Raw genomic sequence first — 27,221 nt, forward strand, 5'->3', positions numbered from 1 at the left:
GAGGAGCTGAAGAAAGTTGGAAACCTAACGGCGCTTTATAAGCTGGTGTTTCCTCCAGCTTCCGTGGTAATTATAGTCGTTCGAGTATCGAAAAATCAGAGGAGTTTGAAGGCTGCAGCTCGTCACTTGGAAGTTGTGCGCCGCAGCTTGTTTAACCGAAAGTCAAGAATCCCGAAGCAAGTAGGGTGTATAGAATAAGAAGACGGAGAGAGGGTTAAGAAGAGGAAGAAGCCGAGGAATAAAAAGAAGCCGTTGTACACAGGTTCGATAGAATTTGAAGCGTTACATTAGTCGGACTAATGACTAACATGACTGTCCGTAGGTGGATACCGGTTCGTCGGGACCTCGAGACCCCAGGCCTAGGATCTCCTAGCTGCACGTACTCGACTCACACAAAGAAGCCCGGATAAAGACAGAGTAATATAAGGAGAGGGAAAGAGCGATGTGCTCATCCCGGCAACAGTACCGCGTGTCTTCGGCCGCGAGGCCACAAGACGTCGAGAGACGGGGGATCGAATAACAAGAAATAAATCCACGCCTGACCCAACATTGACTCCCTTATTTTACTTCTCGCTTCACGTGTTTTTCATTTTTCAATCACGTTCAGCGGAAATTCTTAGCCTCAATTCACGCGGCAATTATCGGCGCTGAAAGAGGGCAGATACCTAGCATATATACACACTCGTAGACGAGAGCGCGAAACACGGAACACACCGGCAAAAAGGAAAAAGAGGTGAAAGAAGCTCGGCCGTAAGAACTAGAAACACACAAGGTGGCGCGGCGCGTCATCGCGGGATTAAAACGACTGAGATGAGCCACACTGCGGGCAGCAGCGCAGGCACACCTCCTGCGATGCTAGAGGCTAGCCGAGATAAGAGTCGAGAGCCAAGATCCAGCATAGACGCGGCGACTCACTCACCCCTCGCTCCTCACGGAGGCGCGGGACGCATACCGCGAAGCGAGGCGTCAGGCTATGGAAGGGAGAGTCCGTGCGTCTTCGGAAAAGTTCGGGCACCTCCGGAGCCGCCCGGAGAGCCTCGGCACTGCTCGGAGGCTTGAACTCCGAAACGAAGCGAACTACCGCCGCTGCCTCGCGGCCCTTAGCAGACGCGTCCGCGGCCCCGGCTCTGGTGGTAGTGCAGTTTTAAATCGCACCCGCGTTGTGTCGTCGTACAACGAAAGCGTGCCGAGGAAGCTAACTTCGGAGTGTTTAAAGGCGGCAAAGACATTCGCCGTTTTTATTTTTAGTTTTTTATTTTTTATATTGAAACAGCAGGCAAGGATATTTATAAATCGTCGTTGTGCGGTCGCAATAAACGGATATCGTTTGTTCTTTTTTTTCACGATTTTAAGTGTTTGGCTTCGTTGGCTTCTTTGGATTACCCTTTCTCTCTGTAAGATCGATGTGCAAGTTTTTTTTTGGGGGGCCGAAAGTGTGACTAAATTACGTGGCTCAGTTTATCGACGGTGTGTACCGATGTTATAAATTCAGTTCTGGAATTTAACTCCACACGGATTATAATCATGTACGTACATACATGATATAAAATACAGAGGAGAAAAAAATAAGTGACGCAGGTTTTTCAAGCGTTCAATCGATCATGAAGAAGAGCAAGGAGGACTCGAAGGGATGATGAAGTAGAGGCGAGCTATATCGTGTTACCGTAAATTGTTTTAAAACGCGACGAATCTCTTCTATGCGTTGAACAGTTACAGTTTGTGCCGAAGTTCAGACGCGGAAAAGATATTGTAAATGAAGACAGATTACAGTGAAAAAAGCCGATGAAGCTTTAGTTTCGGTGAATCATCTCATTTGTGTGGAATATCGTAGACAAATGAGAAACGGAGGTAGCGGGATAATTAGTGCTAGTGTATCAGTAGTAGTTGAAAATCCCGCGCTTGGAAGAGCCTCCCAAATCTACCGACATCTTAGCGATATCCTGTACAACCACGGTCCCAATGTGCAGCAGGAATTGCAGGACACGTTCATGCTTGGTAGTTCGTCAAACGAGCTCTACTCCAAAAAGGAGGAATAACACCTCGAAGAATAAGGAGAGAAAAAACACTCGCAGAGCAAATAATCTTGCCCGGCTTCGCGACACCGATCCTTAATGTATTTCAAATCGCGAGTCAGGTAGTCTAAGCTGACGATCTAGCTGCTGCAGCGGAATAAGGAGCCGGAAGAACTACTCCGAGTTACCACTTCCGCTTAAGGGAAACAACAAAAGGATATAGTAAGATCGGGTAAACAAAGTGGAATCTAATCGAAGTCGGATGTTGCATCATTCATTAGTGTGCAGCCTTCAACGGGATAAAGAGTAACAAATATATATTCGACATTATGATATAGATCTCGACGGAATATTGCGTTGTGAAAAAAGTGTGCTTTGAATAAAAATCGTGCTATCATACGGTGGGAATCACTATCATATCTATGTGTATAGCAATCGCCTGCATTACAGCGTGTGTGAAGAAGACAGTGGATAGTGATAAAATATACGTATAAAGTAGTTGAAGTGTAATGATATGACTAACGCGCGATAAGGAGAGAATTCTATGAGAATAAATATCATTCACCGCTAACCGTGGGAATTTAAAAACCGCGTATATATGATTCAATACTGTGATAAGTGGTGTTTGTTACGATGGTTTCTACATCATTTGTGACCCTAGTTTTTCTAGTCTGTTTTCAAACAGTCCTGTTGTCGACGGTCAGCAATTGTGCGAAAACCATCAGCATGTATTGGAACACGACGAACTCGATGTAAGTCGCCATTACACTTCTCTATCCTGAATGTTTAAAAACATAAGACGCTCAGCGCGCAATGTAAGATCACGATCGGCAAATATTTCGGAGCTAACTGCGAGAGAGCGAAAAATAATTAAAGGCGGCGTAATTTCATCTCTGACAATGAGAAAGGGTCTGCAGGTATTTGGAAAACGTGTCCATGGTGTGCAGGGGAGTAAATTCGGCCGATCGAGTCGTGACGGTTCGAGAGCACTGATCAGGGCTTGGATCGTGCCGACGGGCAGAGAAGAACGGCCGGCTGGTTTATGGCGCGGGCAGACCGAATCCGGAGACTTTAACGCCAGGCGTGTCGGTCCTCAGATCGCTGTGTTCAGGTAGACAGTCCGGGGTACCAACTGCACCGGCTGCCTTCACGGCGTAGGTACTCGCTTCCCGGAATACCCAGGCCAAAGCCCATAGTTTTTGTCTAGATTCCGGTTTCGACGCTTACGGAGGCTACGTACCTGCACCTTCCCACCTTATGTAGGTACATAAGTACACGAGCCCAGCGATGCGCTCCTTACTTCAACGCAATTAACCTCATGCGCTGCTGGATTAACCCGGTATACATAACACAGCCACACAAGAAATAAATAAAAGTGTCGCGTCCGGTCGACTAGACCACCATACCTACGTGTTTCTGGACATGTTAAATCCGAATCTGATGTCAGAATTGCTCCATCATCTCCTGATTTCAAATTGTGTTCAGGAGTTATACAACACAATAAAAAACACTTGTGTGGTGGACCAAACCACCATACTTAAATGCTTCTGAACACGCTTATAGTGGAATACCGCATATGTAACTCAAAATCTGAGGGTGGCAGAGCAATTCTGACACCAGATTCGGATCCAACATGTCCAAAAATGTATAGGTATGGTGGTCTGTCGGCCAGACAAGACACTTTTATTTTGTCTGTTGTGTAGTCTACCGAGCAGTACGTTCAAACGTAAATATCGTGGACCCTGAAATGTGGAACGTCGTCCTAGACCAGATTAAACCTACGCGAAAGATTGGCGAAAGTATCGTGTAAAAATTTTTACATCGTCATCTTCACAACGTTTATGTGCCAATAGATCTTCAGAGAAATTGCCACATCCTAAATTAGATTAATGCGAAATTCAGTAAGCCTTAACGAAGCGAAACTTGATCCTTTTTCAGAGTCATTATAAACTTACAAAAGGGTGATTTTTTTATACATAAAAATAATTTTGATAACATCAACACATTCGATTCTTCGATATAATACAAAGTAATTTATTTTCTTATGTTATTTTAATTTTTTTCATTCTTCTTTATACTCCTACGAAGTATAAAGTTCACGAAATTTGAGAGAGTGTTAGTGATATTCTGAAATTTTATGACACACCATTATACAAAATGATTTCATAAAACTGGCAAAAATCTTTTCAACATTTGATGAAATTATTTGATGCTGAGTTCAGAAGTAACGAGCAATTTTTTCAACAAGGTGGCTAGTTGTCAGAGAAGTCTAGAAAAACAGGAAAATATCAGGAAATTCGGGCATATGTCCTGGAATTTTTGAATTTTTTTTTCTGACTAGTGTACGATTTTTTGGAATGTATTAAATTACTCTCCACGAGACAATTGAGCGGTGTTTGTGTGAAAGGCGTCTAAGTGACGAAAAATATTATTTTTAGCGGAATTTTAACAATTGATAAGTTGGTGTTGAACACTATATAAAATTTATGAAAAATATAAACACGTACCAAAAAACAGTCAATACTCTCAAATTGATGTTTCCACCTTCATGTTTCGAAAAAATGGCTAATCCTATTCTTCCGTAAGCTTCTGAAAATTGGAGTTTTCATTGATGTGATGATGATATTTTAATTGAGTTCTTATCACAATTGAACTGAAAGAAAAATTGAACTACTTCAACTTACAATGGAGACATCTGATGTCTAATTTCTAACTAATTTGCACGAAAACGTGAATTTGTTGGTAAAGTTAGGTTGAAACGAGTCCTGGAAAGTGTCTATTTTCGTCTGGTAAAACCGTGAAACGTCAGGAAATTTGATATGTGATTGCCACTAGACATCCTGTAATCAATTCGGATAAAGTTTTTTTCAAATCAAATAAAATAACATTATTCGGCATGAAATCATGAAAGAATCACGGTTTATGAATTTTTTTCTCTTGAGACAGCGAGAATTCTGAATCCCAATAACTTTTCGTTTTGTACCGTACCTATTCGGGTATCGCGGAATTATATTATTTATATTTATTTCGTAGCCGTAATTTTTGAAGCGTAGAAATTGAGGTACCATAATACCGCGGTTGATTACTATCTGTATAATGACGATGACGGTAAAAATTCTGAAGAGCCAGCCCACTGTAGGATATCTCCGCTTCGGGATATATGCATAGGGCATAACTCGGATTTCCTGGCTCGAAAATAGAAGAAAAATCTTTATATATGTGCAGCTGCGGCGTCGAGAACACGAATTAGAAGCATGCCGGAGGTTTGATGCCTGCATGCTTGCTTGCGCGGTTGTTAATTATGCACCCATCGATGTCGATTTCATAATTTTCTGTCGACTGGTTCACATAAGAGATGATATCGCTTCCTCGCTATAATAATATTACACGAGGAATGCCGTACAACAGGAAAGAAGACGTTATTTCTCACACGTGAAAAAAAAAAAAAAACGTTTACAAAAATCTCCAAAGCCTCGCATCTCGCGGTTCAACTTCCAAGTTCTACAATTTTTTAAACAAGATCCGATGATCTCTGAACGAGAATACAGCTAATTTATCACGATTATAAACAATATAAAAGTGAATGGGTCGATTCTGATTATCCCAGAAGCAACCACACTCGTATAACTCGAATTCGTAAAAAAGTAGGCACAAAATAGAAATAAACGCGCAGGCATGAGAGGCCAGCCTTCAGACCACGTTACACGTTTCCACAGAGATAATATGTGGCAGCGGCTACTGATTGTGATTAGCTATACCCGCGTTTGTAATTCATTCCTAGATTTTATGAGCTGAACGCCGCGCGGCGCGGGCGGCCCGCATCAATGAATTAGCTCGTTAATGAACAAGTGTATAATATCGCTTGGTTGCAGCCGACGCGAAGTTATCTTATGTATTTCAGGGTAGGTATAGAATTATACAGCTATCATAGTTTACATACACACACGCCTATGATTCACACCGATAACAACCTTTGGTGTAAATTTTTCTGTTTATTTATTTATTTTTTCTTTTCTTTCTTTTTTTCATTTATTTATAGCGTACCCTCATGGGTGTCCTGTAATATTACGTTTTCCCGCAAGACCACCTCTCGGCAGACATGGATGAAACCATTTTTTCTCCGTCGTTCTTGCAATTCCGTGTAACAAAGCCTCCCGTATCTCAGCCCACCTTCTTTGGGTACATAAACACTTCGGCGATGCTTGAATAGTCGAATTAAGTATCACATATTTTCACGTGACGTGTCTGGAGACCGCAGGAAAAAAACGGGATAGGGTTACAAAAAAGTACGAAAATCTCTTACAGAATTATAAAATGCTTATTTTATACAATCCAGACAGCCTATTCTCGCGTAATACGATGCGTATTTGTTATATATTTAACAATTAGTCAATGAAATATGAACATAGTAAAGAGCAAAAAATGTATTACCAGTTTTTAATTCTACACTAGATGATCTCAGAAAAATCTAAACAAAGGAACATATTGATGCCGGAAATTCAACAAATTGTTATAATTGTGTAAAATCCCAAGTTTAGTACTATAACATTGGAATGAATCACAGGAAAACCACTTCAGGCTATTTAATTGCGTAACGACTTTAAAATCCATTGTAAACAGATTAACAAATGAAATAAAAAATATTTTTTTCCTATTTGTATTTAAAAAAATAAATTTTGATTCTATACATCGAATAGTAACCAAAATCTTCATTTATTACTTACAAAGTTTTCTTTTGTGCTTTTGACGTTGGTGTAAAAGAAGTTAGTTTTTTTAATTCTCATTTAAAATGAATGTTTGAGAAAATATTGGTAACCTTTCTCAAGACCCGAGATATCGTTGTGGTTTCTACAAAAGCAAACTTTATCTGATAAAACTATGGTTTGACTTTCATTAGTTACTTGAAAGAAATAAAAAAATCTACGTCTAGAATCCAGACTCAAAATTTGTGTCGACCTGCGTAATCTTTCACCGATGAATCACGCTCTCGTTGATTTACACTCACATACACGTCGATTTACAAGTGCTAAAAACTATGAGGCAATTAGGTATTATAAGTCGGTTGCACAGGATACTTAGAAGACGGCGTAACTCGGTACTCGTGTGACTCTGCCTGCAGCTAGCACGTGTAATTTGCTGAGTTCGCATATCATCGTTAGAGTTGGACGTAATAACGATCAGCACATCGAATGTCTCTGTCCTGGTTCATCCTGAACGTGTGGCTCCATTCCTGTCTGCAGCGATAAATTCATTCATTCATCTCTACTTCACTAACTCCTCCTCCTTCAGCGTATTATCTCCGCTACTAGGCTACCTCACCTCGGGACTCACTCTCTTCTTCATCTTCTTCATTTTCTTCTTCTATTCCTCTTCGTCTACTTCTCTTCACTTATACCTTACTAGCAGACCGATGCTGCTCCGCCCGTGAATATTCTCGAATGCTTCTTGTGGCTAAACTATTAGACACATAACCTCAAAAACTTTTAAGCATAACTTTCCTCTGTTTGAAAAAGTTTTTAGTCAGCGTTCGCATATGTATGCAATCCCATTCCAACGTGATTTACAAAAATTTTTATATCTCCAAAACTATTGATCTCATTGTGACGAAGTGTAGTCTAAATTCTGGCCTAACGTTGCAGCTATCCATAGAAAAAATTCAACTCGAAATCGATTCAACAGTTCCGAAGTTAAAAGCGAATATACGGACAAACAAAGAGTTGTTGCATGTTACGAATAACGTTATTGTAATGATAGGTACACCTCCGGAGGTGGATTCAGACCGATTCAAGGCCAGCGGTGTCGTCTTCTATCATCTATTCAACCTGCGTAGCAGACGACATCGGTAGCCTTGAATCGGTCAGAATCTACCTCAGGAGGTGTAGGTCAAGTTGAAGAAAACCGTTATTTTGCAACTTTAGAATTACCTGAAATTCAATAAACCGTATAACAAACAAATTCAAACATATATTCATCATTCTTTCGACAACTTAACCTCTTCAAAGTCATTGTAAATTTGAAAAAAATCATTCTCTTCCGATCTTTCACGACGATTACGTCACTAACTTCCAACCGCGTACGAATTCGCGTGCCGGGAGTTTTCTGTGAAATTTTCCACCTAATGCCAACAAATAGACAGCTGAACCTGCATCACGTATCGCTCTATGATCGAAGCATACATTTGGTTATTTATCTGCTGACGTTGAGCGATAAGTTGCCCAAAAAACACCGCGCTATGACGAGTTCTCGCATTCCTCGTGAAGTCAGCCAATTTTACTACGAAACACTATAGCCAATATGCAATTAGTGTGCAAATATTGTCGCATCGTTTTTTTTTTCGTCTATGATCTTTATTGCTTACTATTGACTTGAACAATCTCACGGCCTGCGGCTGGCGAGTCTCTATCCGTAAAACGATCCGGCAGCTTTTTCTAACACGTATTACGGGTGTGTCTATAGCAAGGCATAAGGTAGCCACAGGTATATCTATATATATAGAGAGATAGACACGTAGGTGCGCCCGTCTGCACAAATGCAGCACTGCAGCAGCTGTGATGCATAACCTTCACTGAAATATATTTATATTTATTTATTTATTCCTTTCTTCAATTGTTTATGGAAGAGGCAAAGTGGCTTGCAGGACGCGTCTTGCGGCGAGATATGCAATAAATGGAACACAAATTCAATTTCATACTTTTTAGCTCTCGGCTATTTCCGACGCTGCAGTCTGTATGCTGCGGTTTGCACGTACCTTTAATCTCTTTGCACTTATATTATTATTATTATATATATATAGACCTATTTATTTATCCTGTTATCATCGTTTTCTCCTAGAAGTCCGAGAGATTCGTTGAAAGGACGAGCAATCACGAGCAATCAGGTTTCCATGCTGTTCCACACAGAGACTAGTGCAGTCCTGAGTTTAAGTGACTATGTAAATACGTCAAAGTCACCTTCCTCTTCCTCAGATCCATAGAACGTTCCGACTGCGAAAAATAAAGGATATACTGTAATATCTGTATTACCATAAGGGTGCGTTTCTATAATAACAGACCAAACAAACGTCGCATTATCACTTTCCGCCATGTTGGATTAGTAACACCAGCACGGCTTACACCCTGATGATTGATAGTTATCTCGACCCCTGAATAACGAGCCTTTCAAAACTCGGTGTAGAACCATAGCGTGTATGTAAGACATCTGCGGCAACGTTCACACCTATCGATGTAGTTGCTGGACGTTCCTATTACGGTTACTAAAAGACGTCAGTATGCTCTACATTCTACGTAATAAGAGACGCGCAAGAATTGCATCACGGATCGTGAGTGGAAGAGAAAAAAAGGAGGAACGTGCAGGTGACGAGAGCGTCTACAATGAGTTTCGGATACGGAGGGTGAAATAAGACGAGAAGGGAAAGCCGGCAGACGGTGGGTTGGAAAGCGGAGGAAAATACTCTGAGATGGTGGAACGGAATGAAACGGGATGAAAAGGAACGAAGAGTGGACAGGCGGTCAAGCCAACTTGAATATGAGCCGGCCAAATATTAACAAAACCTGGCAGCTGTTTCCTGCCAGATATCCAAGGACAACCCCCAAAGGAACCACTGACTCCTACCCTCTTCCAGACGACTTCGGTCACGACGCGAAGCGACGGGCGAAACCCACTCCATCTGATTTTTAGTCTTTTCCGCATTTCCTGGTACAAGATACCTACTCAGGTATGAAAGTAGGGGTGTTTCACTACGAGGATGCAGGTAGTGAAGTTAATCAGGCTGAAGTTAGTAACGTTAACCTAACCTAACTACAGAGTAAAAATTCATCATTAATGGACAATTTTAACCTTTGGTACGCCGGAAAATCTGAATTAAAAGTCTGTTTCAGAGGTTTTGAGGTCGCTGATTACGAAACTGAACTCGAAGTTTTGAAATTCAAGATGGCGGATCAAAATCTGAAAAGTCACTTGATTTGAATGAAACTCGTTATTCGAGGGTTTTCGCGGTCACTGATCACGAATCTCAATTCGAAATTTCAAAATTCAGCATAGTGGATCCAATATGGTTGCGTGGAGTGACTTTTTGGATTTTTTCTGCTATATTGGATCTGCCATCTTGAATTTCAGATTCGTTATCAATAACCCCAAAAACCTCACATCCAAGCCTTATGCAAAACTACAACTTTTGAATTTCAACAAGTTTGCTTTTCGAAATAATAGTTTATTTTGTTTACACTGGTTCACTAAATCTTGGACATACCTGAAAAAGCGAAGTAGCGATTTTTCTTAAGCATGCAGGTGGAGTATAACACAGATAATTTCCTGCAGGAATAAGAATCAATTTAAAGATTCAGTCTCGCACGTATTATTCTGTCATTTTTTGCAACACTCCAAGCTTTGCACTGTGCGAAGCGCGACGAGACTGTGCGATTTATTTTTTTCTTCCATTCTTCTCTTTTTTGCGTTTTCTCTTGTGGTTGTTTTACTTTTCGTTTAAAACCGCTGGGGAGGGACGAGTACCTCGCCGAATTTTTGTCATTCTTCAAGCTTTGATCTTTTAAGCGAAAAATTCTTAGTGCTTGTAGATGCGCCGGTAAAATGAGCGAAAGCTTAAACATTCGCATTTTCTACACACATATGAATCAGAATTTTTTTCACTTATTGTCTAGAAACGTTTACGTATAATAATAATAACAGAATGTTTATAGATACATCCAGAGCAGAGTTTCGTGATGAACAAAAACAAAAAATATCAGTAGGCGTAAATCGTAATTTTAGTAAATGAAAATCCCACCAAGATTTCGATAGCCAACAATTCACCTTGAGATAAATTTTAACTGTATCGTGATATGTACCGATAAATTCATTCGTTACGGCAAATAATTCCACTCTGCACTGAACAATCACCTCTATTTATTTGGCCTTGCCAGATTTACTCGAAAATGAAAAAGAAACCGTATCCAAATATTTGCGAAGCCGTTTCTTTGTGTGCATAAAATTTCGACATTGCTCCTGTTTTTTAAAACCCACATTCTGTAACTTTAGTCTGGCGTTTTAATGCGAATTGATAAAAAGTTAACGAAATTCCGAGTGAAATAGTCTTAGGCACAGTTGACCCATAATTTCGTACCATTATACCTCATAATTTACAGATCCTGCAATGATTTTTCACGAGGAAAATAATGAGTTATACAATAAAATAAAATATGTAATAAAATATGTAATATGGATTACGGTTTATCATGCGAACGAGCTAATTAGCGGAATGAAACTTTTTTTGATTTTTCAATCCTCTTACCGCACTTTTATTAATCCAATTAACGGACCGTTGTGTTCGTTGATTCATTTTTATACGACGTGGTTTTAATTTTAACAATACGTATAATGTACGTTCTGTAAACCTTTGGAACGGAAAATCATTTTCAGACACTTTGCACATACATTATATAGATGAGTGTACTATGAGTAATGAAAATAGCTTCATAGGATAGGCGAGAGATCCTTTTCATAACGAACTGCAGCCATTTTATTCAGCTATATATCCGATTATTTCTTTCTCGTTTTGTTCCGTTTTTTCTTTCTCATTTTAGCTTTGTTCAATTCTCACGGAAAACTTTTAGCTAACCGCATCGAAGCAATTCCGCGGTCCCCGGCATAGCTGTACGTATAACACAGCGTATCTGCCAGAGAATCCTGAAACAGGGACAGTCAGACCCTGATGTCGGATCGGAATTCACCAGACACTGATCGCGCCGATTCCTACCTGCGCGGTTAGCTTTTCGACGAATGTTTTCCACCATTTTACAAACTTGACGAAGGTACTGGGCCCAATAGGCATGGAAAAAAGAAAGATTAAACACCATCAAGGAACCCTGACTGCATGAGATAACGGCCTTGTTCAATACTCTATAGACGTCTGCGTGATGTGGTCCTGCAGAAATACACGGCGGAACAAATTTCCAAAATAGGTATTCCATCACTCTGGAACACCTTCTTATACTCAGAGATTTGGATGCACACAATTTGCGCACTGAGTTGTGAAAAAAAATGCTTCCGAGTTTGTTTGGAAAAATCAGATCGTAATTTCATATGATGAGGTTCTAGTTATGGAACGTTCGTAAACCACGTGGCTCATTTGAGGGGTGGGGGCACCTATTGTTTGGGGCTACATGAGGAGAGGGGGAGGTACTAAGGGAAAGCCACGTAGCTTTTATATTCCTCAGAGGGTGCCCAGATCGATTTCAACATTGACGTATATATCTCCAAATATCGAAGTCCTGCACGTGTCTCAGGAGTGAAAAAATGCTTAACAAGCCGATTCTATGCGCTATTCTGAAGAAAAATATTCTAATGCATTTTCATTTGACGCAGATATAAAGAAATGGTATGAATTCTACGATATCACAATAGTAAATTCGTTCTGATTAGTGACTGGTACTAGATTATCTATTAAATATTGCGATAATTTCCTACCGGTTGCAAAAATAAATTCATGTTGATGCCTTATTTGGTTGAAAAAATGTTATAAAGTAGAAAAGCAGGTTCAATATTACACAATAACCAAATGTGTACATATTGACATCTAGAATCGCACTAAAAAGAGTTACTTGTATCTGAATTTCTTGTCATTTGAACGGAGCTTGAATTGTAACGATAACCAATTAAACAATAATTTAGGGAACTGAAGTTAGTAATATTATTGTAACGATTTAGGTTTCGGGAAAGATCGTTATTTAGCAGTTGGAGGAATGTATGAAATGCAGTAAATTATAACAACACAAAACGTATGAATAATTTGAAAATTTGACTAATTCAAAATCACTATAAACTTGTCAAATAGTGACCCCCTCCCGCAGCTCTAACGTTTCGTTACGTCAATAACGTTACAAACTTCAGCCTCATTATAATTTTGTACAAATTATAAGAAATGAATTTTTTCTTAGCGCATGCCATGCTGTTACAAGTTGGAGGCCGCTTACAGTTGTGTGTTCGCGTATCTTTCCCTCCCGAATTAAGTTCGTTTTTTTGCTTTCTCTCTTCCACCCTTCTTTCTTTCTTTTTCGTTCTCACTTCTCTTTCTTATTTTAAATTCTTCTCAGCACTTTCAAAGCACCCGCAAACATGCGAGAGGAGGACTTCGTGTGGGTACAACACACATACACGCCTGCATCCAGACGCCAATGAAGTATGCGTGTGCTACAGCAGCAGCAGCAGCAGCAGCAGCAGCAGCAGCAGCAGCAGCAGCTTGCGCACAAAAGAACGGGATACGTTCTACCTATGGCTGTTCGATCAAATTACACCGATTTCAAGCTGAAGCTGATAACTTCTGACCAGCTCAGCATCTGACCCTGTGTGTAGAAAAGGCATTTCGCACAGCTCCGGAGCTCTACAACCCACGATGATCGTGCATGCCTGCCTTATTCCTTATACCCACTACCTTATCCACTCGCCACCAGCTAGTGACCAGCTTCGCGTTTTACGGCCACCTGCGGCACCTGCCGCCTTCATTTTAACGCTTCATATTTGTTGCCTGAGCTGCGCGCGCACCGCTCACTGTTATTATACATGCGAAAATAGAAGTAACGCTGAATTTTTTTACGATCGACGAAGTCGTACAGATAATTCCTCACGTGCTCGGTTTTACTCCGCCGTTCTCTTCAAAACAATGTATAGGTTATGTTGTCCCAACGATTTTCCGCCATTTTCTTGAAAACAATGTATAGGTTACGTAGTCATAAAGATTGTGCGTCATTTTCTTGAAAACAACGTATAGGTTATGTTATTATGTACTCGGAATGGTGGTCAGATTTCGTTGCTTATTACAGACACCTTTCGGTGATTCGGTTTTATACTTGTTTGAGATTGATGTAATTAGCTGTCGGACTGTTAACTTACCTACTTGCGACAAGAATTCACCCTCTTGTGGTGAATGGCCGAAGCCGCGCGCAACCCGAACGTCGTATATCCTCTCTCTTTTTTATCACTTGAGTAAAGAGGCCCTCAAGGCAACAATTATAGCTGTAAAAAGCTGCCGGCACGACGACCGCAGGTATATACATACACACACCTTATACCCACTGCGGCATCATATATGGATAAGCCTTGCTGTTGTGAGAATTTATCGCGGCGAATTAATTATACGATTACATTAACAAGTTTTTTCCATCGGCGAAAATATCATGCTCGTGATCGTAATATGCCTACCTCTGCAGTGTGTACGGCAACACATCGACTAGAAGAGAAGGATTATATAAACTATATAATGTATTTAACATGTTTTTATTTCCACCGAACATTTATTCAAATGGCGGGGTGAAAAATAGGCCGATCGATCGGATCGATAATATATCGGTCACAGGCATACACGGCGGGATATTCGTTTCCATGAAATGATCTGCAGGCAATTTCTTTTCACTGGGCACATATGCATACCTACGTAGGTATGTGTGTACGTTTTGACCGCAATCATTTCTGGCCGTATATGTATTTTATCCTCTTAGACCGGCGCCCGTCGCGATCAGACGACGAGCTACTCGAGACAGAGAGAAGATGCCTATAGAGGAGAAGAAATAGAGGAAAGAGAGACGGAGAGAGCAATTATTAACGGACTGAATACGATACGGCGAACCCATACCCCCAAAGCAAGGTAATCACTCACCATTCTATCTTATCCGTTTTACCTCGGGGCCCGGTTAGGCAGTCGGTCCCCGCACTCTGAAGGTATATTATGGGTGCGCTATACCTGCGAGGGCGAGCGTTCGGCGTTTCGTCGGTTCGAGTCCCCGAGGATCGAAAGATGCACCTTTCCGATGGAGGCAGGAGGAGGGCCCAGGAGGAGGCAGGCTGCCGCCCTTTCTGCCGACCATTCAATGGATGGGATTCCCATCCACCGATTCCCGAGGACTAAAACTGAAAATATATGGCTTCTTGCACAAGAGGGGAATCGGAAGGGTCTCGAGGTTTGCCTGCCTGCCTGCCTGCTTGCCTGCCTGCTTGCCTGCCTGCCCGTCTGCGTCACAACGGATTCTCTAAATTCTCTCCGATTCATTGTCGAATGAAAGCCGTGCGTGGCTGCGGAAAGAGGAGGTGGAGGAACTTTTGGCTGGGTACCGAAAAAGTTGCCATGTTGTGGGGATCAGGACAGCGTCTTTCGTATCCTGGCTAAGTCGCTCGTCGGTGAATCTAAAGCTCGCAGGAAGCCGACACGCTTCGGATGATATTCCTGGATTCACAAAAGAACCTGAGAAAACATGAAACGAAGGGAAAACTGTCCTCGACAGGGTTTCCGCATCGAGGGTAGGTACACGATCGGACCGTTAAGCGAGTCCATGACACAAGTAAACTTACATGGAGACTATCAAGCCTATGGATCATGGATTCTGCTAAAAATTCTACGATAGTTTCTTAGTTGACCTAAGATATGGAGTCTGCGATATTTGGTTTCATCTAATAGGCCTCTTTTCACTGCAATTACAATTAAGTATATGAGCAACTTGATGAATGTAATGCTTTGAAGAACTTGATCTGTGGCATAGTGTACCTTGAATATTAATTTCACTGTTCACCGATAAAGATTCAATGATAGAATTTTATAAATTCTATTATGATCAGATATATTCTTTCAGAGCAATAGTAAAAAGTTTCACGAATTACCGATAACCTGATCTGCTTTCTTTTGATCGAAGGAAAGCCCATTAAACGAAACTACGCAGCAGGAGCTACATCTTAAGAGCTACGGAAACACTCCTCAAAGTTTCATGAGAATCTACGATCAGAAGTCCTGATAATTTTCTTGTAAGTCTCAACGGATTCTTCGAATTCTCTCCGATGATTCATTGTCGAATAACATCTATGAAGGCTGCATGAAGGAAGAGGAACTCTTAACCGGGTAACGGAAAAGTTGCCATGTCGTGAGGATCAAGACCGCGTCATTTGTACCCTGACTAAAGTCGCTCATCTATGAATCTGAATGCTACAGGTCGAAGATCCACTCCAGAAAATATCTAACTGAGCTTACAAAAGACCCTGAGAAATCATAAAACGGAGGAAAATGTTGGACTCACGGTGTTTTCCGCATCAAGGGTGAATTATAGGACCGTTATGCGAGTCCATAACGCAAATAGGCCGATCTCAACGGGATTTTAATCGCTCGCCGCAGTATGAGCAGCATTCCAGACAACCGAGATGTTACAGGCAGATCTGTGCATTTAAATCCGGTGTTTGGAGCCGAGTTGAGTGTAGGGATGAACCGACATGATCGTCATCAGGCTGCAGACATAAGTGCACCCAACCTGTAATTTACGAAAAATGTCGGAGGCTAGGCTCGACCGTCCGGATGACATAGGCCCCGCAGAACGGCATGGACAGAGGCTTACGAAAATCCTTGCGAAGGCGTAGAGAAGACGAGGGTCTCAGTCTGCAGGTACGCGATGTATCTGGGCTAGTGCGAGCCGAACCACCCCGCCGGGTTCGGACAAAGAAAATGCCTCCGGCACCGTTAGGCCCATTCCAATAGGTCCTTATACACCGATATATCTATGTACATGTCTCGGGAGAAAGAGAAAGAGAAAGAGCGCTGGATAAATACCCTCGAGGCCGACTTCTACATCTCTCCTCTCTCATCGTATACCTTGGCTAGGACCCAGCCGTTCCGATTTCTATACATTCTGTTCCTTCGCTCTATTCAGTCGAGGGTTTTCATCGGCACCCCCAAATCCTCGTCATGCAGTAGAGACCCCTCTGCAGCAGCCAAACTCGCCGGCCTTCTGCAGCACGCTTTTCCACCATCAATTCTTACGATCCTCGACGAAATGGTCAAACGTAGGTATAGTATGTTCATCCGATGATGATCGCGTACTTCGCATCCACTTGTAAACCTTCTTCAGGGATCTCAAATTCCTTGAACGACTGAAGATACTTGTAGGGTCCTTGTGACTGTGGGAATGAATTCTTACTGCACGATGTGATTTCCTATTGCCTGTCGATTTTCTGAACGTCGGGCACGTTCTAGAACCGTAGTAAATTACATTTCATTTATTGGTAACGATTCTATCCACACCTTTGCCTATTGGTCACGCGTAAAGATGTGCAGTAGATGTTATCGGCTGCGTGGAAAGAACGTATTAATTTTTCTTCCAACCGTGTTGGCTGGCAGGTCGGTGTTGACCAAAAAACTGACGACCATAAACGGGTTGGAAATGCGGAATGAAAAACGGGGCTGAGTTATTTGAAATGCGGACACTGCCAAGCATCGCGTTAACGTGCAGAAGGTATAGTCAACTCGTTACTTTTTCTCTCCCGGTACTACACGTGGTGAAAACAAGGTTGTTACAAGCCCGCGAAGAACCAAGAGAGAAGTCAGGCAGTCCTGAATAAGGTGTTAACAAAAAGACAGGAAAATGCAGAGTGTGCAAAATAGCCCCGAGTCATACAGAATTCAGACAATTATGATACGTCTAGTGCGTCCATAAAACCGGTTGAAAAGTCGACGCCGATATTCTGCATTCTAGTTACGAGCCGACGGACGATGAGAATTGTCATATGAAAGGGGATAAATTTGGTTACGGAACGAGAGATGTAGAAAGCCGGAAGATGAGGAGATGGGCGGTTGGTTGGCACGGTGGACTATTTCTTTCAACGGTCCTCTGATCTCTGATCTCTGATCTTCTGCTGAGCTGACACTTCGTCCACCGATTTTAGTACCCGAGTCCCACGGCTGCACTCGCTTCGTTTCAGAGGAAAGTGCATGGACTGGACGACGACTACGGCAACATGCTTCACACGCATCACGAACAGACACACTCACACCTGACAACCGTCACACCCACGTTTATCTTAGTGCTGGTTCACAACCGGCCGAGCTTTTAATAGGTTGGTAGTACGCAGACACAGCAGATGCGGCTTCGAGATGAAAACGTACATGCATGCGTCGGTTGTTTAACTCCAATGGCCGAGCGCTAAAGCTTAACGAGGACATCTTAGTCCCGGCTTATGCTTCAGCAAAATTTTTCTTCCTCGAGAGGCAAAGAAAGATGGAAACTAAACGACTCGGAAGACGATGCGGCAGTTATAGTGTCACTTGGAACATTGAGAGGAGAGTTCCATGAGCAAGATCAGGTCCTGATCCTGAAACATCCCACTGCACTAGTTCTTCATCGCTGTACGACTAAGATAGTGTGTTGCGACTGAACCTGAAAGAGCTGTCTTGTAAGTCTTGTAAGCTGTTTTCTGAGTTGGTGCAGAACGGAACGTTACACGAGGTTTCCGGCAAACATCATCAAGTAACAAAAACAGTCCTGTAGTTAAAAAATAATTGTTTTCCCAATGGATACTGCGGTGTGCTGATACGAAAAAGAAGTCGAGAGTGTGGGAGAATGAAGTCGTTGAGGTTATGGATCGGATGACTTTGCATGTGGATGTCTCGTCGTCGGTCGTCGTCTAGTCAGTGGATGAAAGAACCCCTCCATGTATGCATTACGTATACATATGCGTGCGTTGTTTGTACATATGTGTTCGAAGGGCGAAGGAAGGGGGTGAAGCAGAGCGACAGGGGAGTGAAGCCAAGAAATATGATAAATATTTAAAGTTAACTAATAATAACAACGGAGTGGCAGCCGCCCGTCTAATGACGAAAGCTTGAAAGGGAGCCGCCTGAAACCCGCACGAGAGCACAACACGTTTTATATAACTCTTCGCCACACGTAAGACGACGCCAACCACGCCTGTAACAAGAAGTCGTAGCGCCCCGCGCATTATCTTCAATTCGAGAAACTAGAAACAAAGTAGTAAATGGTCGCCGAAACGAAATGATTGCACGTAACCGCTTCTGCATTGCCTGTTGAGATAAGACGTGTGAACAAATTGGTGAAGACATCTTAAGTACATTATACAGACATTTGCAGAGAATCATGTTTGTAACTCATCACAGCTTTTGTATAGATTCAACAGCGGTGGCAGAACAAACCGAAGAATTTGAAATTCAGTGAAATTACTTTTGCAATGTGCGGATATGTCACAAAGTGCAAAAGTGCTGTTGACATTCGTACGAGACTGTGTATTTTTATTATATATGTATACAATCTACACCTTATACTGTGGCAAAGGTTTCACGAAGCTAATTACACCGTGTATAGATATAGACAGAGGATCTGTAAAACATTTCGCTTTTTTAATTTCACGGATGATAATTCAAGATTAACGAGATTAATATATATAGATACCAACTCGTGTGAGTGGTCAAAAAACGATCATCATTATTTAACGCTCGATCAGCTGGTTTCTTTTCCACCTTATTTTTCACAGTTCTCCTTGCGGCGCGGTCCTTTTTTCTTTTTTATCGCTTTACATGTAGCATATTATCCCTTTGCTCCCTCGCTCCTGGTGAAAAATGAGCTGCAGTGTTTTCTAGATTCTTTTACGCGAGTCTGCAGCGTGTAACTCGGGTTAACGAGGATCGGCGGTAAAGGTCAAAACAAGACAGCGAGATGAATTGATCGTTCTTGTTCTGTATTTGCTTCGTCACGATTATACTTTTTAAAATTTTATAATTATCAATAGTAGGTATAAAAAAATCAGAAGCTGCACTTGTCAAAAAACGTGTATAATTATACGTTACGAGGTTATACGTCAGCTAGATCTTCAGGGGGAAGAAACTTCTTCCTCCGATTGCTTGACGCACAGGCTATCAGGACAATAAATTCGAAACGGGACTGACACTTCATGATTTACCTGCCATTCCAAGGAGAACGGAATGGAGCCATCCATGCATCTCTGTTCGTCACAAATTACCTGTGAAGCGGGACAAATTTTCACTTCGCGTTATAAGCCTTAGAACTTCGTTGTACACCGCAATGTATAATATGTATTGAGAATCACGCTCCATACCTTCGCCACAAAACATTACTTAGACCCGTACAAGTAGTTGTATAATCTCCTGTAGGAGTGTATAAACCTATCTATGATCGGCTTTCTTCTTGTATCGTTTACTCTTATATTTGTTCTTTTAATCTCGCTGCCGATCTGACTACGGCAGCGACTGTCGGCTTCGTTATACCTACCATCGGTTTCACATTGTTGCGCTCTGATCTCATTTAATCCGCAAGAAGCCCTAAAAAATGCGCTAAATGCGGACCTCGCGCGTGAAATGCGCCGATGGTTATACCTACGGTGCAGTGTGCGTGTGAAAGTTGACAATATTTTTTTACTCGTCTTTCACTCTCACTCTTCTTTTCCCTTCCTTCTCAAACGGTACCAACAACACACCAAGTCCGTCTCTGGTTTTCTTGTTCATTCTTTATTTTCACTTTCCGCTATTCGTTTGCTACTTTTAACCTTTTACTCTTTCACGTGTCTTTGAACGCGGCTCGCTTTGATATTCATGCCAGAATCTCCACTTAGCGCTGCCCTCTCGCTCCCTCCATCGTCTCCCCGACGGGATCCATCCCTCTCTCGACGTCGCGACGCCGGCGTTCCTCGGCGTCTCTGATGCTTCCTATTTCCAGCCTACCTGCCACCATCATCGCCTCTTCGCCGTCCTCGTCCTCTTGCTCGCGATTCGGTTGAATGATGAAAAAAAGACAGAAAATGCAAGAGCAACAATAATGACAACGAAGTACGGAGCATCGCTCCGACCGCCTCGGAGTATGGCGAATTAGATAATGACGCTTGCACGAGCATCGACAGACCCCGGGGGAGTTTTACAGGATTCAGAGGCCGTGGGAGGGTCACGCCCACGTTTCGAGATTTCAATTTGCCGCTTCCCAGTCCCAAACGTCGATGGTGTGTAGTATGTATCCCCATGCAGTTCGTTCATCTCTTTCCCCGGCGCACACACGCTGATGGACTTGAACATACACCTACGGACGCTCCTGCACACTCTTCATACCCAAATTGTACCCTGGTCCAGAGGATGGACGGACATGTGGTGCGCGGCGATGATCGACCATCTCGCAGTGTTGTAAGCTACAACACGCGTCTCGATATACAAAACGAAACTTTCGGACAGACCCATAGACCTTCCCACACCTTGACGCCGAGGTACGTACTACATACCTTCAAGTCACCCAGCTGCGCACGTCGAGTCTGGTCATCGGATTGGGCGGACATTATAATGTCACACGTGTGCAGCACATGCACTTTGAACACAGTGTGCATGAGGTATGCAGAAAGGGATTCGGGATTCGGCACGGCGAACCCGTCCCGTGACGGCTGAGCAGTACTGCAAGAACGGATATTATAGGGAAACGTTAATTTGTCGAAAGCCTCTCAGCCTTCCAATTTTCAAACCTGTAACACGCCCACCGACGCGATTGCTCGCTAATGCCTCTCTTCTCTTCTCCGGGCATGAAGGGCAGCTAGAGTTCCCCTCCTCGACTCGACTCGACTCAACTCGAATCGTGTATACCACATGACCGGTCGACCAATTCGGAGAGAGTCTCGAGATATACATATATGTACATATACACATTATACATACTGTTCGACGTGCCTCGCATACTTCCAGGGCGATACAGCCCCGCGTCCATCGCGGAAGTAGAGAATATAGGCATGCTCGGTAATACCTTAACTACTATATTGCAAGCGACGGTAAGTACGGGTTGTGTCAGCGCTGTACCGGTAACGAGGTGACCGTCGGGTAATTTGGAACCGGTGAATTTCTGGCGTGAAAAAGAATTCCCGGTCATTCTTTTTTTCTTATTTATATCCCCCTCGCCCGTTCCACCCGCCGAACTTTGCTGTCTAGCTACGCCATACGCACAGCAACGCTCCGGATACTCCTCTGGTCTGTAGACCAGGACTGGCTGGAATGGTAATCTGAACCGATAAGGTCGTCCACGAACATGAGCCCGGATATGCTTCTCGCTTCGAAGACCTACTACCCTTCGAGGGTATCATGAAAATGCCTTTTTCCCTTGTGGTGCCACTGTGAAAAATAGTGGGGTTCAGTCTAGAATGGTACATTTATTTTTTTTACCACCTATAACCATACACTGGGGCACAATCGTACCCTGTGCGTTCGGTTTTCGGTTTATAAGGAGGAAAACGATGGTATCATTTGAAAATGTTGGAAAATTTCAACTAACTTGAATTATCGTTGAGTTCTCGGCTTAATTTCAAACGGTCCCTGCTTTGGCGGAAGATTTGAAATCACCGTGGGGTTCAAACGTACTCCAGTGTACCATTCTAGGATTAAAATTGATGAAAAATTGCTGGTATAATTGTATCAAGCAGTGTTATATTGGTAATTATAGCTTTTCGGGAAATAAAAAAGCCATGCGAGCATCGTCATTCAGAGAATCTGAACACTATGTTGTCTATGTGTATCTTTTCGTGTTATCACCAATATTCAACGGTTGGGAGTAAAACTGCGTTTCGGATGGTCAACTATGTACGTTTTGCTGATGTGTTATGAGAAATGCTGTTCACCAGGTAACATGGCCGCCATTCGGACTCTCGAATTTCCAAATCGCCATTTTGAGCATCGAGCATTGGATTTACCGTCAAACAACCCAGTGTTACCTGACAATAAATTATAACCTTGTACAACGTATAGGAACGAAATAAGCAGTCCGTTAAACGTGATTCGAATCATGTCCGAGGACAAACGTGGGATCCTCTTCGTTCAGCGTTGAGCGAAGTGTGTTTCCACATATGCGCGTGTATTTCCCTAATAATCTTATCAACCGCCGTACATACATATATATCGACGCTATGTACACGGCTGGGTCTTGTCGATGTTGCCTATCTTTGACGCTGCAGGAACCACGTATTGTTCATCGTCACACACGTTCTGTATAATGGGCATACACACCTAGCCGGGCGTCTTCCCGCCCGCGACGTGGCTCGTCGCGTCTGTGAAGTGCGGGAACCGGAATAAAAAATATTTCTGGGGTGCCCACCGACGACTACAGGGTACCCATACCTCCAAGGACCAAGGGCCTGGACCCTTGGCTGAACTCACAGCGGCGAAAAAGAAATGAAAGCTAAAAAATAACCGGTTGTAGAAAGGAGAAGAAGAAGTACCATTCTGATATAGAGGGGCAGCAATCTTGCCGCTCTCGTACAACCGACTTGATGTTTGTTGTTTGTTTTTTTTACTTGTAAATTTAGGTTCTTCTTATTTTCTATTTTCGTTTTCTCTCATACAGTCCACTGATTCCGAGTCACCGCGTGCATTAGTGCCAAGATCAGTTTTATCCCAAAGCCGTTCTTTCACATTGGCTTGCAGAGCTTTTATCTAATCCTCTTTCATCTTTTGGTTCCAGATTCCGCATAGACAACACGGATCACATAATTGACGTTAACAAGAACAACGCGGCGTACGAGTTCGATCAGGTCAACATAATATGTCCTGCTTATCCACCCGGAACGTATGACGATGATGCTGAGAAGTACATCATCTACAACGTAAGTTCGAACTCACTTCACTTCCATCTCGGAGATTTCTCCGGAGAACTCCGTCATTACGAAGTACCATAGAATCATTTGAGAAAAATGTTACGTTATTCCAGAACAGAATTTCAACTCCTGTAGAAACGCAGAAAACGAACGTTGATGGTGATAATTTTATCAGTTTATTTGGAATTTAAATTTAACACTTGTAAATCTCATCCAAACAGTCATTTTCCTCTATCCATTATAATAGAATTCGAGTAAACATTTTTCCAACATAGATCTACACTACGAGTTACAATTTTTCACTCCCAGACTATTTCCGCTATTTCTAGCCTGTCCTTTTCGTCCTGTATTTACTCTATGTCGTAAAAAAGCATCTATATAAATCAATTTCAACGTGCAAGATACACACGCGTCACATACTTGAACGACGTACGAACTAATGAAAATCAGGAGTTCGTAACGTTGCGACGTTGTCAGATGGCGCCAACTCGGGAGTTTTCCTAAAGTTTTATCACCGCTTGGGTAAATAATTCATGTATAATCAGCACGGATCAAAGTCTGCAGCTACATTACAGTCCATGAATGTCTCTCGCTGTACAATTCCATCGTTAACTTCAAATTTCAGGTATCAAAAGAGGAGTACGAGACGTGTCGGATAACGAATCCGAATCCGCGGATAATCGCAATTTGCAACAAGCCCAACAGAACAATGTACTTCACGATAACGTTCAGGCCCTTCACGCCGCAGCCTGGAGGGCTCGAGTTCCACGCCGGCAAAGACTACTTCTTCATCAGCACATCGTCCAAGGATGATTTGCACAGACGCATCGGAGGACGGTGCACGACCAACAACATGAAGGTCGTATTCAAGGTCTGCTGCGGAAACGAGGCCGACCAATCGTCCTCCTCATCGGCGCGCAACAACTGTACGTTTTCGTTTAAAAAAAATCATGAATCTGAGGCCAGCAGCTAAATACACCATACTTTTGACGAATGTCATGAAATAGCTCTGGAAGGTTCGACGCCTAAGATTCTGAGCCTCACCTTTTCGACATTGCAGGGCTCGACTGCCTTATTTTCATCAAAACAGCAAATTTGACTGCTGGCTTCAACTCGAGTGAAAATCTTGAAAGAATACTTATTAATATGTTCTTTTTTTCACAGCCGTCGCAGTGACGAGCAGCACCGTTTCGACCAGCAGCTCATCCAGCACGGCCGGAGGTACCGGACTCGTTCCACCACCACCCAGCGTCCTGAAGGGCGGCGAACGGTTCTACCCTGGAACCAACGTCCACCACAATCATGACCACAATCAGCCGCAGCCAACAATCGTCCCTCCGACCCTCCAGGAAAACCTTCCCAACTCCCCTTACCCAGGGCATCCCCACCCGCCCCAGCAGCCACAGCAGCCCACGCTTTACAACGGGCCACCGTCGTCCTCGCCGCCGAAGACAACGTCGACGCAGAAGAAGAAGAACAGTAAGTTTCGCATAAGGTTAATTAGGCGTAGAGAATCAAGGTGTATCGAGCATGTCGTCACGTGACCGATTTAGGAATTTGTAGAAGGTTGAAGTTAGTAACATCATCCTAACTAAACGTTGAGGAAAAAATCACTGTTTTTACAATTTTACAATGATTTTGAAGGAAGTAAAATTTCGAAATATTAGTATGTTCTGTTTCATTACGGTATACTGAATTTCAGACAATTCCAAAATGGCGAAATGACGGTTTTTCTCAGGATCAATCGTTACTAACTTCAATATGATGAGCTTGTTACGATAATCTGGATAATCGCCTATTAAAACTTCGAATCGGTTTGAAAGTTTTCGTAAAATGATCGTGCTATCGTCGGAAAGTGTGCTCTGGTTGGATGTGGTAAACAAATATCGATACAGATTTCTTCTATATTTATTTCGCTGCGAGACGGAGTTTGAGGTTATATTTTGCAAATTATTCCATTATCGTGATAATTTATCAGTCTTAGCTAACCAGAGCACACTTTTTAACGTTAGAACTATCACATTGCAACAAATTGGAAGTCAGATCGATAATGTGCGAGAAAATGGAATGGAATCTCGTAAATATTCTCGGGTCGATCACGTGATCCCGTGCTTGAAACATCGTGAGGATGAAGTAGTCGAAACGGCTGATTCTGAAGTTAGAAAAAGAGAATCTGAACAAATTCAAGTAACCTAAGCTAAGATATCAACTACTTGCGAAAAGATTTCACAATTAAAACGTTCAAGATGAATAAAATCTGGCATTTTTCTTCCGATTCTCATGTTCTCGGTCTTAGTAAATAGTTCTTTTCTCTTTTCCTAACCTAACATTTGATACTGACTTCATGATTGCTTGCAGTGATGAATCTGTGATAATTTTTGAAACCCTATTCACCCTTTCGAGAAGGGGTATACCACCGTTTACCCTTGCTTTTGTCGGTTGATAATCAGTAATTTCAGCAATTTTCAATAACTATACATCACAACAGATACAGAAAATTTTAATTTTAAATTAAATTTTTCTTCTAAATCAGTATTATATTACACTTTCTTAATTTTACTCGCCATCTTGAACAAACTGTTAAGAACACCGAAAGTTTTAATTTTTATTAATTTGAATACTTTTCCGCCGCCATGTTGGATTCATGATATCGAATTCTGTAATTTCGAAGTCAGCTTGATAATTCGATTAAAAACTACTTGCGAACTGTTATCCTCGTGTCTTGAAAGGGTCAATAATGTCTTTATATTAAATTCCCGTTATATCATATTCTAATTATTACTTTTTCTCCCTTTTCCCCACTCGCAGAGGAGTATTCGAACCATCCAAACGAGGTTGTGAAGAACGAGGAGCTTACGTACAACGGTGCTTCTCGACACTATCCAGTATCATGTTCAATTACCGGTAGCGTCGCGACGCTGGCGTCGCTGCTGCTGTCGTTATACGCGCCGGTAATATTTATACCGGCGATACCGCTTCGGTGAAGAAGTGCAACAGGAGCAAGCGGATCTGCGCGGAGAAGCTGCATCGGGAATTAGCGGTTTATATAGGAAAGCAAAATGTGCGCCGCCCCTCTAACCCATACTGTGATTGTTTCGAGAATTATTTAATTTATGTACATATATATATTATATGTATGTATGTGTATAATGCGTATGTATACATATATGTGCGATCCGTTGCCGCGGGGAGACGCGCGGCGTGTATAAACAAAAGAAGAAAAACAAAAGACAAGCTATTCGATCGTTTGAACCAAATGTGAAACAAAAGAAGTCGAAGGAAAGCAGCGCAAAGGGGAAAGGAATCGAATGAAATTATATTAATTGTAAGAAAAGGAGAATTGTTGTGACGAAATTTATGACGGGATAAAGATGAAGAGAAAAATTACAACGACAGGGTAAATTAACCTCCATCCCATGATGCTCTCCCCCGTTTACGGACACGAAACAATCTAGATTCCAGGCAACCAAGACGGCACGCGGCGATGTGACAGAGATAGAGATAAATAGAAGAGGGGACATAACGAAGATGAGACACAGAAAGAGGGAGAGAAACCGTTTACAGTGATTAAAATTAATATGGAGATAAAAGACAATGATGTAATACACAAAACGACGAAGAGAAAAAAGCCATATTACTATTAAATAATATTCTATATAATATTATACATATACGTATATCTACACACATGCACATATTATCAATCGTAATATGTGTGCGCAGTATGTAAATTATATATATAGGTACCTAATTATTATTATTATTATTGTTATTTTTTTTTCTCTCATCATTATCGATATCATAGATTACTGAGATTGTAGCCGT

The 27,221-nt window shown here is 42.1% G+C and overlaps 1 protein-coding gene across 3 annotated transcripts in view; it reads left to right on the forward strand.

Annotated features, from left to right (window-relative positions):
- The window catches only part of LOC124411102 (ephrin-A5), a 417,074-nt gene extending 390,377 nt beyond the window's left edge, over window positions 1-26,697 (forward strand). The window contains exons 1-5 of one of the 3 annotated variants that reach the window (XM_046889984.1): window positions 1,307-2,764; window positions 23,264-23,405; window positions 24,022-24,322; window positions 24,561-24,875; window positions 26,205-26,697. In XM_046889984.1, coding sequence (XP_046745940.1) covers window positions 2,646-2,764; window positions 23,264-23,405; window positions 24,022-24,322; window positions 24,561-24,875; window positions 26,205-26,380 — 1,053 coding nt within the window. In that variant the 5' untranslated portion in view covers window positions 1,307-2,645 and the 3' untranslated portion in view covers window positions 26,381-26,697. Of the gene's footprint in view, window positions 1-1,306; window positions 2,765-20,821; window positions 20,956-23,263; window positions 23,406-24,021; window positions 24,323-24,560; window positions 24,876-26,204 lie in introns of those variants that run through there. The other 2 variants (XM_046889985.1, XM_046889986.1) reach the window with 2 other exon arrangements.
- The last annotated feature ends 524 nt before the right edge of the window (window positions 26,698-27,221 follow it).

Source organism: Diprion similis, chromosome 10, assembly GCF_021155765.1.
Source record: "Diprion similis isolate iyDipSimi1 chromosome 10, iyDipSimi1.1, whole genome shotgun sequence".
Classification (NCBI taxonomy): Eukaryota; Metazoa; Arthropoda; class Insecta; order Hymenoptera; family Diprionidae; genus Diprion; species Diprion similis.